Source organism: Misgurnus anguillicaudatus, chromosome 8 (genome assembly GCF_027580225.2).
Source record: "Misgurnus anguillicaudatus chromosome 8, ASM2758022v2, whole genome shotgun sequence".
Taxonomy (NCBI): Eukaryota; Metazoa; Chordata; class Actinopteri; order Cypriniformes; family Cobitidae; genus Misgurnus; species Misgurnus anguillicaudatus.
In genome coordinates, this window is record NC_073344.2 from 37,914,041 (window position 1) to 37,935,664 (window position 21,624).

The window sequence follows — 21,624 nt, forward strand, 5'->3', positions numbered from 1 at the left end:
CATATTTCAGGTCCCCACACTCGATGAAACGCAAACAAGTGATGATGTCACATATATGCTAAATAGCGTGTGATGTCATCACCGCCACAGTTCCTCAAAATCCTGTGGGAGACACTGCACCAGCCACTTTATTTGTTTGGTACACCTTGCTGGTGCCAGTCTGGTCTTCCTATATCCTCAGATCTGCCTTAAATAGGAGACCTTAGTGTGATGAATGTGCAGCCTACAAATCCTTAGCAACTCTGTGATGCAAATCTTTCATTCCAGCACATCCCAAATCTACTTTATTATATTGAGTTTTGGTAACTGATGTTTGCCTTAATGGCGTTTTTGCCCAGAGACCTGCCGCTTAGTGAATATTTATATGTTTTTGAGCCATTTCGGTAAACCCAAGAGATGAAAATTCAAGTAGATTAGTTTCTAAAATAATCAAACCAATTCGTTTGACACCAATAACCATTAGGGCTGGGTAAAAAAATGTCTGATTTTAATTGATGTTCAATTTAACAAAACAATATTTGGGAAATCCTTGAAATCCCTTCTTACTGTGCGGACTTTAAAGTACTTTAAAATGTCCAGATAAAGGCTATATGGGCCGTTTTTTGAACATCAGAGCGGATGGTCGAATGGTCACTGGCTCACTTTACAGTTACATCCGGACACTTTGACTTTTTTCTGGTAACGTGAGTATTTAAACATGATACGATATCACTAATATTTATAAGCATCACGCAGAAACGACGTCTTTCTTTGTTCTTTCTTTCCATTTTCTTTTCTTCAGTTCTGCATTTTCCTTTGGCTCTGCACTCTCTCCATTCTACACGCACTTTGCAGCCCACATGGCGTTTCTCCAATGGATGCTCTAAAATCCTCATCTTGTTCTCCCGGGTTCATCCAATTCGATGCGTTTTCAAAAGACTTCTATTTCACAGTATTAGCAGTAGAGTGCTTCATTGTGTGTAGAGCAGGTGTTCACAAGAGAGCCCAGAAGTTCTTTGTCTGAAAACTGCTTTGCTTCCTGAATCTGTGATGCTGGGAAAGATTCTTGTTAGAGGGAACTCAAGTGCTCTTTGGCTCACTATCCAGCTGTCAGTTTATGGGAAATCTGCAGAAACCATGAGAAAGAACTGAACATCTCTGATCACATGAATTTGTGTGATTCAGTCTTTAGACCATATATGGTTAGTCTGTCTGAAGTCGCACCTTGCAACAGGAATAGTTCACCCAAATAGGAGAATTCTCGTATTTTACGACCCCTTATGCCATCCAAGATGCATATGATTTGTTTCATCATTTAAACACAAGCAATTTTATATTAAAATGTCGCCATGTCATCTTCTTGTATGGAAGACAACATTGTGAAGCTCCAAAAAGCACATACCTACTGTACATCTTTAAAGTAATACAGAAGACTTTAGTAGGTTAATATATGTTACCCTGGACCACAAAACCAGTTCTGAGTCACACTGGTATATTTGTAGAAAAAGCAAAAAAGTCATGGGGCTAAAATTAAAGATTTATCTTTTATGCCAAAAATAATTAGTATACGATGTAAAGATCATGTTCCATAAATATACTTTGTAAATTTCCTACAAAAATATATTGATACTTTATTTTTGTGAGTGAATGACGCAAAATTGGCATCAAAATTGGCCAGACAAACCATACATCAATGGAAAGCTTAAAGGGATAGTTCACCCAAAAATGAAAATAATGTCATTAATGACTCACCCTCATGTCGTTCCAAACTCAAATAAAATTAGAAACTCAAACTCAAACAATATTAGAATAATATAAATTTTCAACATATACAACAGCATTAGCAGCGGGACAAAAGTAACAAGTGTTACTTTCGACCCGGCAGTATCTCCTCACATTTAAAAACGATTTACTTTAATTTTGAAAAACTCTGAAAAGGCAAACTTCAGGATGTTTTAGAGCAATAAATAACCTGTAGATTGATCAGTATTGTAACACATGAAACGAGAAACGCAACGTGTCCGCTTTTGGAATTTACTTATCATGGTTGAAAACACCTTTTCTGGATCTACATGTGGAAAACGGTGTGTAAATAACGCGATATTTGACAGCTCTGTCAAGGGTTTGTGTGCTAAAGATGTCATACTTTGGAATGCAACTGTTATCAGGGCTTGGAGAAAATCGTTTTGTTACTTTCGTCCCACGTTACTTTTGCCCCGGTTCTCCCCTACTGTCCATGTCCAGAAAGGTAATAAATACATCATTAAAGTAGTCCATGTGACATTAGTGGATTAGTTAGAATGTGTTGAAGCATCGAAAAATACATTTTGGTTCAAAAATAACAAAAATTACGACTTTATTCAGCATTCGTCTTTTCTTAAGCGCCTAGTCTCGCGCATGCGCTTCACAACAAAGTCACTTGACTGCAGTGACGCGGATGACGTGTTATCCTTAGACATGTTTGCGAAATTGTTTTTTTTTTAACTTATAGCTTGCGTCTCCCTCTGACTGTAAAGGAAGCCCGGGCGCACAAAAAAACAAACAAACAAACAAAAAAATACAGTCACATGATTTTAGTCTCGCGCATGTGCTTCACAACAGACGCGGAAGAGAAGACAATGCTGATTAAAGTCGTTATTTTTGGACCAAAATGTATTTTCGATGCTTCAACACATTGTAACTAACCCACTGATGTCACATGGACTACTTTGATGATGTTTTTATTACCTTTCTGGACATGAACAATGTAGATTTTCAATGAGGGGTCAAAAAGCTCTCGGACTAAATATAAAACATCTTAAACCGTGTTCTGAAGATTAACGGAGGTCTTACAAGTTTGGAACGACATGGGGGTGAGTCATTGATGACATTATTTTTGGGTGAACTATCCCTTTAAAATTGACCCTTACAACTGGTTTTGTGGTCCAGGACCACATGTCTTCGGAAGCAAAAGGATAAATTTGAGACAAAAAGCAATGCGCATTTATCAATCGATATGTTGCATGTCAACTTGGTAGATTAAAATATGGTGGCATATTAATAATTCTCATTGGTCTCTAATTCTCACATAAATCTCATTGGTTTTTGTGTCGCATGACGAAACATCATATGATAATGATTCACATATTCAGGAAATACGTAAAAACAATTGAAAAAGTATTTGCCTTTACTGATCAGAATTAATCTCACTTACGAAAATAATTTTACATATTCAAAATGTGCATTATTTTGTCATCTGAAGTCCTGATTTTCTTTGTCCTTCATATCATGACACTGTGCTCCACAGTCAGTCATTAGTGCTGTGTTTATTGGTAATGGAGATTGATTTTTAACCACAGCAGCTCAATAGGATTGCTTTTAAAAAGGGAAGTTTAAAACCGTAATCATGTTGCATAACAAAATTATGATTTCATAGGATATGATTGTTTGAGCTTAGCTCAATGGTTGAGTAACACTGTTACTACATTACAAGCACCAAATAACCATATTTTGCAGATGTGTACTCCAGGCTGTATTTTATTATACAAATAAGAGACTGACTCTAGTTTGACAGGCGAGTGCCAACCCCCCCAAAAATCTGCTCTCCTGTCTGAATTCACAGCTGGATACTCTTTCAACACCATACCAGGAAGGATCTAGAAGAAAGTTTGTGTTTATTATAGGGGAGAATTTCCCCTCATGCTGCTTAAAATGCCGGTCGCCAGGCAGTTATTGTAATCGTATCGTTTGGTGTTGACAGATGTGACAGCTTTATCAGCCAGTCAACTGGTTTCCTCATTTTACTGAAAAATGACAGAATGGAACATGGAGATCTCGATGAGGTCTTGGATGATGACTGCTCTGTTTGCTCTATAAAAACATCAAGTACCAGTTTAAACCTGTCTGCCTTTTTGTTGCTTTCTTTAAGCTGTCATTTTGTATCTCCCCCTTAGAGAGGCGATTTGTGGAGATTTGCAGAGATACGGGCAACTTGCCACTATTCCACAGTTACATGTCATTTTGTGCTGGCATTTTGGATGAGCCTTTCTGCCAACAGCGATGTGGAGTGTTAAGCAATGAAGTGGCCAGTGTTTGTGTATGGTATCATGAAGCATCCGCCATTCCCTGCTGGTTGGGATTGATCCAGCTTGTGTGTGCGTGTGTGTGCGTGTGTGTGCGTGTGTGTGTGTGTGTGTGTGTGTGTGTGTGTGTGTGTGTGTGTGTGTGTGTGTGTGTGGCAGCTGTTGAAGTGATTGGACAGCAATACACTGACTTCCCTGGAGCCGGAAGCAGCCCTGTCACAGCACCATCATGCTCCAATAAAGCCTCTTTCACAAACACTCACACACAGTCCAACATAGGGTCACGCTTTTATGAAAGTAACTTCTGCTTACTTGATCTGAAGGTGTTTAACTAAATGTTGGGAAATATTTTTGTAGACTGAAATTTTAGTTGACATCTTTTATTTTTGATGTCTTGGACCATATAGTGGAGGGAAACAGGCAACCAGAGCTTCATTTTTAGGAACTCATCAGTAAAGAGCATAATACTTAAAAGAAGATGGTTGATAAATGCCAGAATATTTCTGTAATTTCTAGGCAAAGGCTGACTACACTGAAAATGCTAAAAGATACGTTTTGGTTCATTTGTAAATCATTTTATAATTCTGATAATTACATTTATGTAATAGTTTTTATGAGTTTATTGTTATTCTTAAAGGTGTTTAAAATACAAATGTAAAGATGGATGGATGGCCGGACGGATTTATAGACAGACAGGTTTAAAGATGGATAGACATAGATGAACTTGTGAATTGATATATGGGCAGACAAATAGATGGACAGATGCACAGAAAGATAGATTTATACTGTAGATAGACATAGATAGACATTGATGGATTGATTGACAGAAAAATAGACGGACATAGACAAGTTTATAGATGGATAGATAGGTAGGTTTATAAATGGATAGGTAGACCGGTTTATAGATGGAAAGGTAGACCGGTTTATAGATGGAAAGGTAGACAGGTTTGTAGATGGATAAACATAGATAACCTGATGGATTATATATGGACCGACAAATAGATGGATGGAAGGACGGACAACAGATTTATAGATAGACATAGATAGATAGACATTGATGAATTGATGGATTGATAGACAGATAGAAAAGTAGACGGACATAGATGGACAAGTTTATAGATGGATAGATGGACAAGTTTATAGATGGATAGGTAGACAGGTTTATAGATGGATAGATAGACAGGTTTATATATGGATAGATAGACAGGTTTATAGATGGATAGATAGACAGGTTTATAGATGGATAGATAGACAGGTTTATAGATGGATAGATAGACAGGTTTATAGATGGATAGATAGACAGGTTTATAGATGGATAGATAGACAGGTTTATAGATGGATAGATAGACAGGTTTATAGATGGATAGATAGACAAGTTTATAGATGGATACATAGACAAGTTTATAGATGGATACATAGACAGGTTTATCAATGGATAGATAGACAAGTTTATAGATGGATAGATAGACAAGTTTATAGATGGATACATAGACAAGTTTATAGATGGACATAGACAAGTTTATAGATGGATACATAGACAGGTTTATCAATGGATAGATAGACAAGTTTATAGATGGATAGATAGACAAGTTTATAGATGATAGATAGACAGGTTTATAGATGGATAGATAGACAGGTTTATTATAGATGGAAAGATAGACAGGTTTATAGATGGATGGATAGATAGACAGGTTTATAGATGGATAGATAGATGGTAATTGATGGATTGAAAGATAGATACGCGACTTTTGCATCTGAGCTCTTCATATATAGACATAGATAGATAGACATTGATGAATTGATGAATCAATAGATGGATAGACAGACGGGCAAACATACAGACATGGATGGGTGGATGGATGGAAACCATTGTGAAAGATTAGAAGTGTAATAGATTTAGGGATGCACGATATATCGGCCGACATATCGTTATCGGACGATAACTGCTTATTTTTAATATTATCGGTTATCGGTCTGATAGCAAAATTAAGACGATAAATGAAAGCCGATAAATTATGGATTATTTTGGTTTGTCGAACCACTTCACTTGCTCATTGCTGGCCATGTGGAGTTTTGATTGGTGCTTTCTGTGACATAGCACGAAGATGATACGTGTTGCGGGCTTAAGAAGAGTATGCTAGTCTAGCGCAAAGACAAGATGTCTGCGGTCTGCGAGTTTTTCATTGTGAAAATAATATGAATATTTATCGGCCTATAATAGATATCGGTTATCGGCCCCCAAATATAAAGAGTTATCGGTTATCGTTATCGGCCAAAAGGTCCATATCGGTGCATCCCTAAATATATTTGCATAAAGAACGTAGATGGGTTTATGTTTGTTAACTTATTTCTGAGTAATTTCATGTAAATTTGTGGTGTTTGTTTTACCCCATATCTCAAAACTACATAAATCGTTTAGTTGTAATTCATTTAATTCTTGATTCTTTACAGTCCCTTGTCCACTCTCATCCTTTATTTCAGTATCTCTCTCCCTTTCAGCTTAAGCGTGTGTATTAAATAATTCACTGCATTTAAGATGGGAAGGTGAAAAGGGGAATCGTTTTAAAGCTGTTGGATGGCCCGAGATCGTTAGTGCGAAGTTGCTGCTGTTTGTGCTGGGTGTGTAAATGTTGTGTGTATGTGTGTGAGAAACAAGCTCACCTCCAAACAGACAACATCTATTCAGAGAAAAGCAGTGCTCTGCACACTAGCTAGTGCTACAGTAAGACAATCTGCATGAGCCTACAGGACGCCAGTGCTGCCTAAGTCTAATAAAATTCTTTCGGAATGTTGGCTGCCAACCTTCTGAATTTATGCCGATTTAGAGGGCATGTACGCACCAGTCTTGCTTTCTAAATCGACAGGAGTCCTAATCTCTCTTTCTTTTGTTTATATTGCAGAGAGACTCCATGAAAAATGTCAGAGGAGTCGATTGTCATTGCCAAGTGGGACTACACGGCGCAGCAGGACCAAGAACTTGACATTAGAAAAAACGAGCGCTTGTGGCTCCTGGATGACACGAAAACATGGTGGCGGGTACGAAATGCATCCAACAGAACGGGCTTCGTTCCCTCCAACTATGTCGAACGCAAGAACAGTCTGAAGAAAGGGTCTCTGGTGAAAAATATCAAAGATACTTTTGGTAAGGGACTTACTTTATCAATTTTGGGGTCGACTGCTCAACTCCTAAAGAGACAACACCACCAATAAAATGTGTAGCTTAAACTATGTTTCAAGTAAGCTTATGTTTTAAGGTAAATTATTTTGGAAAGTTTGATTTTGTAACATCCTTAAAAAAATAGAGCTATTTAAAATAACCTATATATTGGTCAGAATCATTATCCAATGTTCTTTCAGACAGTTCAGAGATGCACAAAGAACCTTCGACATTAAAGGGTGTAATTTAAAGTCTTCTGCTGTAAAACCTAATACGTTTCTCGGCCTATTAATCACACAGGAGAGAGGAGTGAACAGATCGATCAGCTGTGTCTTGAGGCATAATGTATGTGCACGAGTTTAAAGGTCTCAGCCTCAACTATCTTGGCTGTAAAGGCTGAAACGTGTAGACCGGACTCAACTGTAGTATTCCTGTTTGATCTCCGGGTTTATAGGGTTTGTAGTTTGCCAGGATTTGCGAAATAAATAATAATGCTTTTATTCGCCAAATCACATGTTGACACTCACTTGTGGTGCAACGTTGCGCACAATGATTTTGTTTTTAAAGGAGCTTGGTTATTGTTGTGAAGATTTTAATTGTGTTATGATCGCTGTTTAACCACTTGGGACGTACAAGCTAAAGGCAGTTGATAATATGCAGATGGCAGGAAATGAGCCGTGCTAATAGCAGGAACGCCTGTTCTTCCACATCCTGTTTAATATTCCAATCCTAAGTACATAGTGGTTTCAGGAAACATATTTCACGGATAAATTGAATTGCAACAGAGAGACCCTTGATTTGATTTGTGTTTAATGGTTCGTTTTTACTGCCGCAGAAAAGAGCGTTTTAATTTATTCTAAATGAGAGCAGACAACAGGCTCATGCACGGGATTGTGGGATTTGAAGCAGGCATTGACAGTGCAAGAAAGTTGAGAACATGTAAATATTTGCAAACGAGAGGAAAAAAATGCCAGTCGCAATGAGGTGAAGGTAAATGTGCAGATCAGTTGGGGCAGACTCCAAGTTACCCAAGCTGGCAAAAAATCTAATCTTGTTGTTGAAGTTTCAGTTGTGTAAATTACATTGTTTTTTTGTTGCAAAATTTAATTTAGATTTCAAATCTAGCTTGTATGTTTTCATTAGACTGTGGCTTGGGTTGATAAATGTATTAAATTGGTAGTTTACTTGGGAATTTAGATAGAAACCTTTTCTTGACTTTAATGCGCATTTGTATGATAACTTAATTTACTGTAGTATCTTTAGATTTTTAGATCATAGCATTTTAATACACTACACTCACTTTGAAATTGCCTACTTCTATTCTATATAGTAAGAAAATTTAAAGTAAGAAAGTTGAGTAATTATTTAAAAAATTCATAGTATTGGAAAAACAGTAGGCAAAAAGTACCCAAATGACCTACAGTACTACTTGCAGCTAGATTTTTAATAGTGCTTTTCTATGGCGTGGTACAACTAGGCTAAGCAACTAAGGATAAGTTGAGAAAGAAATGGTTATTTTAAGAAGCTTCTCTGTGTATGTGAAATAAGAATTCACATACACTTAAAAATACTGGTTTTAAAAGGGTTCTATGCAGTGATATTTTAAAAGAACCATTTTTGGTTCTCCAAAAAACCTTGTGGCACGGTTTCCCGGACAGTGTTTAGATTAATCCAGGACATAGACTTAGTTATATTAGGACTTATTAGGATTTAAGTAGTTTTTACTAACAAACCTTACAAAAAAACCCAATACTGGTCTGCATCTTGAGACAAAACAATGACACTGATGTGTTAAAATATGTCAATACAAGGGGTTTTTAAATTGAGGATTCTTAAACATGCATTTTATTCTGGGACTAGGATAAGCCCTGTCCCCAAAAGGTTCTTTGGAGAACCAAAAATGGTTCTTTTAAGGTATCACTGCAACCCTTTATTTTTAAAGAGCCACACAGATCCAAAATAGAAAATTATTGCAGTGTATTATTTAGCTGTCCATCAATGTAAACAATGTGCAAAGTAGTTAAACCAAAAAGTGCACAATTATTTATTGGCTTCTAAAGAAGGGAGTCGACTCTGAATCACTGAAACAAGTCGTCATATGGATTGAATCTCCTGCCTGTCTCTATCTACGTAGATACGAACACTTTGTATAATAATCTCCGCCTACAGTCTTGCCCGGGAGAAACGACAGTTTGTGTTGTTTTTACTACCAAAGCATGAAGATATAAAGAATCAGTGGTTAAAATTATTTTTTCAAGGAGTTATTTACTAAACGTTTGGCTGTGAAGAATCTGTGGTTAAAATTACTTTTTCAAGGAGGGATTTACTAAATGTTTGCCAATGAAAGATGGTTCAATACCCACTTTATTTGGAACAACATGTGTCTCCTAACCACAACCTGTATGCACGATTATTACATTGTTTATTTTCCCCCGAGTGTTCTAAAATGTCTAGTTTACTGTAATGTCATATAGGTAAGCCGCACTAGCAACACATGTTGCAGTTAAGCTGTGGCCTGGTTAGCTTAAATGAGTGTAAAAATGTTAGTGTCTGTCGTCGTTTTTAGAACTTGGACTAATGATGAATGATGTGTATTGATGTCGATAATAATGTCTTCTTAGTAAGTCATTTTAGCACTAGATTAATACATGTTGCACTATTGTTGGACTGTGCAGAGACTGTGTCAGTTGACCAATCACAGGGGTTTAGGCAGAGTGAGACGCTGAACGCCTTCACACGATTCATTTGGGGATCTCTGAGAAATGGGGGAAAATTACATTTATATTTTGAGAAAATGACTGTTTTTTGACCTTGCATGCATTTAAACCTGTTGTCCGGGACATATAAACAGTGATAGGAAGATTAAAATGTGCATCTTACTGGCTCTTTAACAATACAATTTTTGTTAGACCGCTTTGTTGACCGCTTTTGTCATTTGTCAATCTTGCCGGCGCCTCTCTTCATTTGCTTGTGCTTGACCGTGCATGTTGGCCCGCCTCCGCTGCTCAACAAGCTTCTTAAGGCAGAGTAATGAATAGGTTATTTGCATTTTGCGCGGAAATAGAAGATCATTTATGTGGTCGAACGTAAATGTTTAACAAGTCTATCTATAGCTATCTGATCAGAGAATTGACCAGGTGTAAAAAGGCCCTATAACACACAAACACACACTGAAAAGAAGGGTTGTTTTGTGAGTGCAAAATCATCGCTTTCTAAGACAGGCAGAGCAATTAGGAGCATCCTCTACTTCATTCTGCTTTCACACTGACAGATATTTACAAAACGTCAAGAGAGCACACTGCACCATCCTTTCTCTGTCAGACTAAGTGGGCTCCAGCTCTGTGTCCTCTATTGCATTGACCTCTGTAGAACATTGTCTTTCTTTCCTCCCTCACTCCCATTATGAAGCATTACAAGCTATGCTTAATTACTGACACATATGGCTCCACATGGACTCGGTCCTTCCTCACAAATGACAGGAAATTGGGGATTGGCGGTCGAAGACCTCTGTGTCCTTAACCCAGTGAGACTCTAGCGAATTTTGATGTTATCTAAGGGGGCTCAGACCTTGTTTCAAATGATTGTAGATGATGTGTTGTTCTGCAGCATATTGTTATGCTTAATATAAGATGGTTTTTACTATGGCTTTTACTGTAGTTGGTACCCCAAATCTTGGACTAGTGTAGTGGTTGAAAATCTGGGCTGGGAACAAGAAAAACATGTTATTTTTAATAAGTATTAACATTCGCAGAAAGATATCCTTCTCTGATGGCCCATCCTATGAGGACAGGCCCATAGGTCTGTTTGAGCACTGCGTTCCTTCAGCATACTCTGATCTTTTTGTGTTTGTAAGATTCGGGTGTTTCTCTACCATTCACACACAGAGATGTGTATTGGTTGAGTGCATAGGCGTTTTACACCTGCTGGTCTCATGATCTCATCACTGCTTGTGTCTGAGGTCATTCAGTCAGTGCTGCTCAAGCAAGCATAAAGTTCCCGCCTCCCCTCTGTGCCTGATTGACTGTTGTCAAGGTTACGCCCCTCATCACTGACTTCACACTCTACCTTTTCTCAAATGCATTATTCTGTCATTTTCAGTTCTTTTTTTCACACATGGGTCAATATTGCCATACCTCTTAGAATCATATAGAAAAGAGACTTGTTCTTAATTTTACTCTTGAATTTCCTTCAGATGCAATGAGATGGGTTATACCAAAGACTATTGATATAATATAATATATACATATATGGGTGATTCTCACGAAAACTTGGTTTTAAAAATGTCAAGCATGAAAATGTAAAAATTGCTTAAATTTACTTTTTTTCCCACCAGACATTGAAAAACAAAGTCTGGAGTAAATGGGAACATTAATTTAAAAACTTTTACTTATCATTTAACACTTTTTGTAACATAATTTAAAAAATTAGTCCTAAAAAATCTCATTAACGCAACAGTCAGAAAACATCAACACTGACATATTTTCAAAATGACATGACAAACCTGAAAGAACATAATTTGGAGATTCTGCACATGCATTTAAAATCAAAGTATTATGCTTCAATTAATTAAATTAACATTTAATAAGCATCTGTTGCGGTAATGATAATCAAAATGTCGTGTAAGCCTTCTGACAAGACAATATTTCAAATTAACTGTAAAAAAATTTATCTTACCTGGTAGCCATCTTGAAGTAACTGGTCCATGTGCTTGGTCACTCAAAATCAAACTTTATTAAAATTCTGTATGTGTGCTTAAACTGTCCTCAAAAAGTTTTGCCGAAGATGAGAACATCAGGCATGGACACATAATTTTCCTAATTTTTCTTCATTATTATTATACATGAATATTCAGTTAATATTTTTCTGTCATCTAAAGTAGTCTAGCAAAACATCCATTTATTTTATTTCTTAATATTTTTGTGTTAATTTGATTAAATTACAACATAACGCATGTTCAAACACAGCCGGACACATTGCGGTAATGAGAATTTCAGCAGAAAATGAGATAAAATTTCTAATTATAAATTCTTATGTTGAAATCACACATTGTGCAAGGTAGAACACAGTATTGTGTTAATTCTGATGCTTTTTAATGTTACTATATTACACATTTTAAAGCTAAAATCATTAGTGCCGTGGTGTTTCAATGGTTTCGTGAGAATCACCCATATGGTCGATTTAGATCGGTACTGCCTTCCAGTTAAAAGAGCCAATCATCAATTTGCAAATACTAATGATCATCAGGGTAGGGGCTTTGGATCGAGTGTTGCAATGTACCTGACAACCTTTGCAACAGTTGCATAGTTAGCACGTTAGCAATCTGGAAGAACATGCTTTTGAAGTCCGTGTAAAGTCATTTCAAAGAATTGTTTTTAAATCATTAGAAATGTTATTGCTGAAACTGGTTACAAAGGCTGTGAGCTATGTAGTATTGAATTGTGTAGTTACACTGTTAGACAGTGTTTCCACATTTTTGTGTTTAGTACTAATTGGGCGGGGTTACAACAGTGACTCGATGATGCACTGGAGCCACAGAGCATGGCCCTGTCTCTAACACAATCATGAGTAGAGATGTAACGATTACCGGTTTAATGGTTAACCGCAATAAAAAATATCCAACGGTTAGTATTACAGAGTCATTTTTTTAAATTACCTTTTGACCCCTGCCAGTGTCATGGTTTGAAAACCCTTTTCCAGCATCAACCAATATAAACAATAACGTGAGACAAACACATTCATGTCTAATTTAGGTGTACTGACACATGTCTACTGAATATGTCTTCAATTTTTTCTATTCATTTTCCATTAAATGATGTGATTTAATGAGTTTTAAAGCTCCTTTCTACTCTGTTTGTTTCTTCCGCGATTGTTGCAAGTGCAGGTGACGTGCAGCTTACCCCTGAGTCATAAAGTACACCCGTTTTTTCACAACATGCACAGACAGATGACTTGCTGATCTGTTTTGTGTTTATATGAAAATCTGACTAACTTACTTTATCTGAACTAGATGAACATTTAGTTCATGAACCCAAATATGCCATGATAATGTTAATGTTATTTATTTTATGTTGATGCGAACAAAAGTGCACTTACATGGAAAATCAATTTTAAATTTGGTTTGCATCAGTAAGTTTTTTAAATTCACAAAACCATAATAATAACTGTGGTGATTTTGGTCATTATAACCATAATGTAAAATTTTCATACGGTTTCATCTCTAATTGCGAGCATTCATTCAGGTTATAGCTGTATTTGAAACTTAAAGGGCTCGTTATAGTTGTGCGTAGCCGCGATGGCATAGGTTCCGCGTCGGTTTTCATTTATACTTTTGCGTCGTCCTCCGCGTCGACGTGCAAACACGCGCAAACCGCTGGTCGGCAGTATCCACGCGTGTAACCTTAGTAGCAGCGCGACCGCCAGAGAAGAAGCAGCTTGGCAAGTTTACCCACAAACAAGGAAGAAACAGCAACTTGTTGTGTATGATTTGAGAAGACCAGCAATGATGGAAGTAAATAAACAGCGGCTTTTGTTGCAGTTTGAGTTAAATCACTCCTCAACTTGGCTAATCTTTGTTTTCACCGTCGCAAACGGAAATACCTATGACGCAGTTTTTAACCTGATGGGAGGGGTTCTGGTGGACCAATCACAGCGCTTGCGGTCTGCGTAGAACTGACGCCCTGTTAAAGTTTTTGCGAGGTGCACGTCAGGCTACGCAGAGCTACGGTTTGCCTACGCCGTAGTTACGGCGTAGAACTTACGCATACCTATAAATCGGGCTTTAGAGGGATGGCAGCTTTCCCGAGAGTGTGCGTGGTTTCAGCGCAGCATTTGAAAGCAGAGAATGCTGCTTATTTTTACAAGATTTTGATAACTTATTTTATTTACTTGCCGTTTCTTTTTATCATTCCAATTTGGCTGGGTGGTTAATAACACTCAGAACACATATTTAATATAATTTTACACAGACTTTTAGTAAATTTGAGATGAAGAAAGTACATTTTTGGTTGAGTTGATGTCAGGTTTTATTATTGGTTAAAAATATCGGTCTTTCCTTTTATAAATATGTGATTTGTTCTTATAGACTAATTTACACTATTCCGAGCAACTTTCAGATTTAGAATGAATGAGTTTGCTGGCGTTTGTCAGATTAGTGTAAATAGAGTGCTGAAAAGAGGATAATGTGTATTTGTAGGCCAACCTGGAAGTTAGCGAGACACTGGTTCCCTCGCCAAAAAGCGCATTCGTTTTCCATAGACTTTTGGATTATCGCAAAAATAAGCTGTGTTTAATAAAAGTTTATGAAACACATTTTGTCTGGCAATATAATCTTCACAGATGAACACAACTTTTATGAATTTGAAGTCTAAATGCGTTTACTAGAAATAAAAATCAAACATAAGGCTACAAGCAGACTACATCAACGTCATCACCACCAAGCTTCCGACAGCTTTTTCAAACTTCATTAAACATTTAAAAAGATGGTCCCTGTTAAGGAAATACTTTGTGGATGAATCTTTTTTTTGATCATGGTGCCCATGTTCCATTGTTTTTGAGATATTTATGCGTGATGACGTTTAAAGTACCCCACAAAGTCTGTAGTCCCATGTAGCACCTTGTTAGCAACCGCCCTTTTAAAGAGGCACAATGCTGTTACACAGCATCTAAAAATAGTCCCCTTGGAAACTTTTAATAGCAGGGGACTATTTTCGGGCACTGCATTATATCATTGCGTCTCCTGCAGCCATGTTACGGCACCAAAGTCTTTGATTATTACGCCAAAACAAAAGTATAGTTCCTAGCCATATCGGCCTAGAAAATCTTTTAATTTTTCATCGGTCTTAGTACACGATGTAACTACAGAAGAGTCTAGTTTTAAATAGGAAAAATATCAAAACTCTTTTTTGAGCGCAATGCTAAATGGTCTAATCAAATTCAATGGCTTATGCTAAGCTATGCTAAAAGTGGTACCGCCAGACCCGGAGATCGGCTGAATGGATTCCAAAACTGTCAAAATCTAATGTTTAACTCTGGGGAGCTGTAAAATTAGCATTAGCATTTCAAAAAAGTGGAGTGACTGTTTAAAGGTTTAAAAAAAGTTACAAGTGAGGTATTACTGGTGTGCTTCATGTCATAGTATAAAACGTGAAAACATCTTGGGCTTATGTTAACCCAAGATCTTCTTTAATGAGTATAACCAAAATCCCATTGACCTTGGCACGATGGAACAGGAAGTGCAAAATTGCTTGCTTTTTTTTTTACAAAAGCACGTCATTCCTGTGGCACTCTATTAGCCTAATGACTGAAGTCACTACCCGAAGGCATTGAATGAAGGTACTTTCCTTATTGAGACTCATACCTAAATTAAATATTTGAATGTTAACTTTCATTTTATGTAAAACGCAGAATGTCCTGTTTCATGAAAAGTTCTTCCTGCATTAACATTACATTACATTTATGCATGTGGTTTATGCTTCCATCCAAAGCAACTTCTATCACTGTTCATGTTCCCTAGGATCAAACCTTTAACTTTTTACACTGCTAATGCAATAGTCTACCAGTTGAGGAAAATAGTCAATTATGACATATAAACCCATTTTACTACGTTTGGATGATCTCTGATGTTTTCAGGCACATTCTTTGTGAAATACTGTGCACATTTGTAAATAGCATCACAGTTAAAATCTCCATTTCAGCATTTTGCAAAAACAGCCTGAGGTAAAGGTTAATTTTCCCACCCATGTTTTCCTCTGTTGAAAGAGCGGTTTGTTCTGTACACTCCTGCCGGGACATGCGTGATTGAAGTTTGCCTTTTCCTTTACACACACCCTTTAACCTCTGGTTGTATGACACACGCTCTCTGATGAATCGGCATTTAATTTGTAGCCATAAAAAAAGTTATTCATATCACATTAAAGTCCATCAATCACGGCAGTCAAATTGTAAAATCGGGGGAAGATTGCTTATAAGAAAAGTTTTAATAAACATAAGATTAAAATAGATGTACAGCTGATAAACAAACTGGTTTGGCATTATTATGTTTGCCAGGTAATTGGCCCGACTGGAAAGTCAGCATGATGACGACAAAAAAATGTTGTCCTTTCAGGCATTAAGTTTGAATGTACAATAAGCAATGAAATGACAGACAGACGCGCAGAGCTACAGGCTTGCCAATCGTTTTGCATGTACTGTACACAGCGGGAGAGTGACTCAGTCTCTCCGGCCTGCCCCAAATGGGAGGACAAACTAACTTTTGTTACCAGGAGTGTTTGATAAGACGTGGCATTTTGTTTGCCTGAGAAACTAAATCGACAAACTAAATTTGCATAATTCCAACTCGAAACCTGAACCTCCATATAAGTGTGTATTCTATAGTTTTGGTTTCACAATATGAATCTGTTAAAAGACCAAAACATTTCGCAGTGACCTTTGTGTGACTCTGAAATCCAGCTGTGAGAGCAGCGTCCCGCTGTCATGAGAAACTGTTTCTGTGGAAAACTTTGACCTTAAAGCCTAAAGCTGCTGCCTTTAGTAGATTCCCACTCTTTTTTCTTGTTCCAGCACTTTCTCATGCCACAGCATATAAAGCCCTTTACTGCTTAAATCAGTGGTTCTCAAACTGGAGGGCGCAAAATGGCGCCAGGGGCCCCAGTTTTGACATTTTATAAAATACAGTTATTTATCATAAATTAAACCGTATAAAACTAACCAACAGCACTACATTGTATCATTTAATATGTTTTTATTCAAATTCTAAGTTTGAGATTGTTTTATGTCATGAATTTTCCCAGGGGGAGAACGCCGAAAAGTTTGCAAACCACTATATATCTAAATATCAAAATTAACCCATTATTTACTCACCCTCAAGCAATCCGAGATAAACATGTCCATCATCTTTCAGACAAACACGTTTGGAGTTATTTTAGTAAATGTCCTTGCTTTTCAAATAATGGTAGATATCAGGGAACAACTTCTGTATTTAAACCCAAAAAAATGCATTCATCCTTCACTAGGCCTGTCATGCTAGCTACTTTTCATAGGTTGGTTAATTCCCCCAGAAATAATGGCAATTGTTGATATAGTATTGTCTTTTTAAGACCATTTTATGTCACTGATAAGAGACAATAAAATAGCATAATAATGCAAGAACATCCTTTCTAAGAACACAACTTTGATTTTTTAGGAATATTAAGAGAAAAAATATTAAATATTAATATGAAATTGGAATCTAATAATCATAATACTATTATAAATATTTAAAATATAAATAAATAAAATAAAATAAAATGCATTTAAATTTTAAACAGCTAATTGTGATTGTTCAGTATAAATCCCAGCTTCTCAGGGTTAATACATTGACTTCACTTTTCCACATGACCACTCCGGAACTCGCCCTGATGAGTGGCAAACGTTTAACAAAATGGCTGGCTTTCATAGGTGCTGTGGCGAAAATGCCAGTAAAACTGACTATTATCAGCTTAAATTGAATTTAGTTGGACTTGATAGCAGAGGTGGACAATACTTAGGTACATTAGTAGGGATGCACGATCTTGATTTTTCATGGCCGGTTTTTATACCGGTTTTCTTAACAAGGAAATTGGCCGATTCCGATCCGGTTTCCGATTTCTTTTCTTATCAAGCAACAAACAAGAAAGAATGAAAGTATACATAAACAATACAAAAATAAGTGGTTAAATGAGACCATGACATGGATGGTTGAGTGAGGGTTGAATGTCTTGCCTGTTTTGCATTATCAACAGACTTTTGATACTTATTGTGTTCTATCAGGTGATGAACTTAAATGTCTGACCAAGTTTGTTGTGGCGAATGCAGGGCTCTCAGGTTTTATTTAAAAGTTTGCAGTGAGATAACATCTGTTAAATACTTTTAAGTAGAAAGTAAAACTTGATAGTGACCCTAGCAACTTGTCAACCCACCTGTGGTCAGTGGACGTTGGCATGAACAATCTATTTACTTATCCTTTCGGTGTTATTTGGCAGTCTGTAAAACGACAGATCCCAATTCTTGTTAAATCTGTTAGTACAGTCTATCGCACAACAAACAGCCTGTTCCCATTTAGACGCGTTTTCACCGTGTTTTCAATGATTTCACACTGTACTCAAATGCTGCCGCACTTTCTTTTGCCACTCAGTGGGCATAACCGTAGTCACTTTCACTGAAGGTGACGTCACCTGCATACCCTCTATTACTTTAGACGAGTGTTTACTCTGATTGCATTGAGTATGCACCATAATGGGCAGTCACGTTTATAATAGCTACACCACAGATCTAAACACTAGATGTTATGGTTATGTTTCAGATGACTTTTAATTTGTATAGCTCTTTTCATCGCCTCAATTTTTGATTTTGATGAGTAGCGATGCTGGCTTGTTTACGTCAATTTCCCATCCTCACTTCGGATATGGGTGTTGTAACTTTAAATCCAATTCCAGTCAGATTTATTGTTTCAAAGTGTATGTATTCACCAGAAATTTCAGCTTAAGTATGATTCTCTTCGCCTGTCACTGTCCGCTCGCCCCCTGTCTCTCTCTCTCTCTTCCTGAGACAGACAAGTAACCGAGGCAATCGCGATCAGCTAAATTTTAATGACATTAATTTTTTGCAAACAAACACACCTGTAAAGACTATGGTAATATATCGCCTCAAAAAACTACTGATGTCATGTTTACCTATCGTGCAATGTTTACCTAAGTCGATGTAGTCATTATTGCGACAGGCCTATCCTTCACAGATGTCATCCACATGGCTCCAAGGGGTTAATAAAGGTCTTCTGCAGGTAATTGATGTGATTTTGGACGAATTTTTTTCAGATTTCAAACTTTCTAAACTGTAATAACTAGCTTCCTTTAACTGCGCCATTTTGGACTTACATGATTCACGCTAGAGTTTTAGCTTAGTGAGCATTCGTTGCCATGGGTACGTTGCACAGTTACTCCACGTATGTCCAAGATGGCATCGTTACCAGAAGCTAGTCATTATAATTTATAAAGTTTAAAATATGGATTTTTTTCACAATGTCGCATCGATTGCCTGCAAAAGACGTTTTTTAACCCCTTGGAGCTGTGTGAATTACCTCTGTGAAGGATGGATGCACTTTTTGGAATTCATAGTCAGAAGTTGTTCCCTGATCCTTGTTTTCTCCCATTATATGCTTGGAGAATCAAAGACATTTACTAAAATAACTCCAAATGTGTACGTCTGAAAGATAATGGACATGTGTATCTTTGCTTAAGGGTGAGTAAATCATGGGGTAATTTTGATATTTGTTTTGAGGTTTTTATCGAGAAGAGTGATGTCATCTGCAAACTGATATCTGCCTTTGTCTATTTCATCTCATTTCTAGAGAAAAAGATCTGTATCTTTAAATTCTTTGAAAAAACTCAAAGTGTTCAAACGAAAAGGAAACCAAATCGAACAAAGGCTAGTAGATAATTGCCTTTTCTTTCTGTTATCAAATAATTAAAGCTGCTGTGTAATCTCTGTGCCACTAACAACAGCATCAAACTTAAGTAAAAGTGACATTCTTGTCAAGTATGCAACGCACAATCGAAATGTGACCTTCATTTAACCCATCAGAGTGATGGGTTAAGTCATCCCAGTGAAGTCATGAACACACACCCACCCATCCAGAGCATTGGGCAGCTATCACTGCAGCGCCCGGGGAGCAATTAGGTTAAGGTGCCTTGCTCATGGGCACCACCAAAGTTGCAACCTGCCGGCCATGAGACTTGAACTGACTCTCTAACTACTGTGATAAGCAACTTGTGAATGACTTTATAATTATAATAAAATAGTCAATAACAAACAATTGATGCATTGTCTTATACAATAGTTTCTGGGGAAATAAAGCAACATTGATAGAACCTTGCAAAAGTGACTCTGTTTTCATCTGCTTTCTCTCCTCCTATTCTTTCAAAAACACAGAGGAAGTCGGTCAGTATGCTCTGCAGGTGTGTATTGAGAGGGGGGTGTGGAGGGCTTTGTTTTTGTGTGTTGAATTTAGTGAGAAAGGCAAAGTGAAGTGTGTGCACTCGGGTGCAGAGAAGTGCATATAAAGGCATGGATCATGTGCACACAGGAAGGAAACTGCTTACTGGGTACTATCGTGTGTGTGTGTGTGTGTGCGCACGTGCATGCATGCAAATGTGTGTTTATGCTGAACACGTTTGAATCAAAGGTATTTACATGCTTTATAATGACATGCCATAAAGGCCACCCGTAGCAGGTGAATGATGGGTCAAGACTTAGGATTCACATCTGCTACATTTTTAAGTAGTTTATTTAACTGAAAGTGTAATTGAGTTTAAGATTTTCTGTAGTAGCCCTGTCGCAGTAAAAAGATACTTGAAAGTGTACTCAAGGAGTAAAAATACTACTGTCCACATCTGTGCATGAGGATTCTGGGTAATAATGCAGTAATATCATAATGCATTTGGAAATGATTAGTATTGACAAACGTACAATGCTAATCGATATTCCCTTCTATTTAACAGGCCTGCATTTTGACTCCTTATGATCATTGAAATGTTTCAAATGACTGCATCTAATGTCTAACCATTTCTCTCCCGTCAGGCCTGGGAAAAACGAAACGCAAGACAAGCACACGGGAAGCCTCTCCCACGCCCAGCACGGATGAGTACTCGTCCAACGGGAGCGGTGCCGAGCGGATCTACGACCTGAACACCCCTGCGGTGGTGAAGTTCACCTACAACGCGGAGCGTGAGGATGAATTGAGTCTGGTTAAGGGCACTCGAGTGATGGTGATGGAGAAGTGCAGCGACGGCTGGTGGAAGGGCAGCTATAACGGCCAGGTGGGCTGGTTCCCTTCAAACTACGTCCAGGAAGATGAGGTGGAGGACACGTCGGCCGAAATGCCCGTGGTCTTCTCCTCGCGGCCGGGCCTCAGTAACGGTCAGGCACCTAAGGTCCTTCATACCGTTCAGACGCTGTACCCCTTTAGCTCCGTCACGGACGAGGAGCTGAACTTCGAGAAGGGCGAGACGATGGAGGTGCTGGAGAAGCCAGAGAACGACCCAGAATGGTGGAAGTGCAAGAACTGCAGGGGGCAAGTGGGCTTGGTGCCGAAAAACTATGTGATTGTGCTCAACGACGGGCCTTTGTCAACGGCATCGAGCTCCCACTCTCAGCAAAACAGCCACACGGGGCCTTCGCAAACGGGGCTGTTCGCAGGACAGGACTGGTACTACGGTGGCATTACGAGGCACCAGGCGGAGTGCACGCTGAATGAAAGAGGGGTGGAGGGAGACTTCCTCGTGCGGGACAGCGAGTCCTCTGTGAGTTGGGTGTTTTTTTTTTAATGAGGGGCGAGATAACTTCTTTCAGTAGTTGTGAATAGTCAATTTAGTGACACACGTGGCATTTACTGTGGCACATTTATAGCGCCATTTC

General features: G+C 37.9%; 1 protein-coding gene across 2 annotated transcripts in view; it reads left to right on the top strand.

Annotated features, from left to right (window-relative positions):
* nck2b (NCK adaptor protein 2b) overlaps positions 1-21,624 on the top strand; it is a 41,757-nt gene that overhangs the window by 18,905 nt on the left and 1,228 nt on the right. For both annotated transcript variants that reach the window (XM_055214226.2, XM_055214227.2), the window contains exons 2-3: positions 6,941-7,182; positions 20,788-21,509. In XM_055214226.2, coding sequence (XP_055070201.1) covers positions 6,957-7,182; positions 20,788-21,509 — 948 coding nt within the window. In that variant the 5' untranslated portion in view covers positions 6,941-6,956. The remainder of the gene's footprint in view (positions 1-6,940; positions 7,183-20,787; positions 21,510-21,624) is intronic.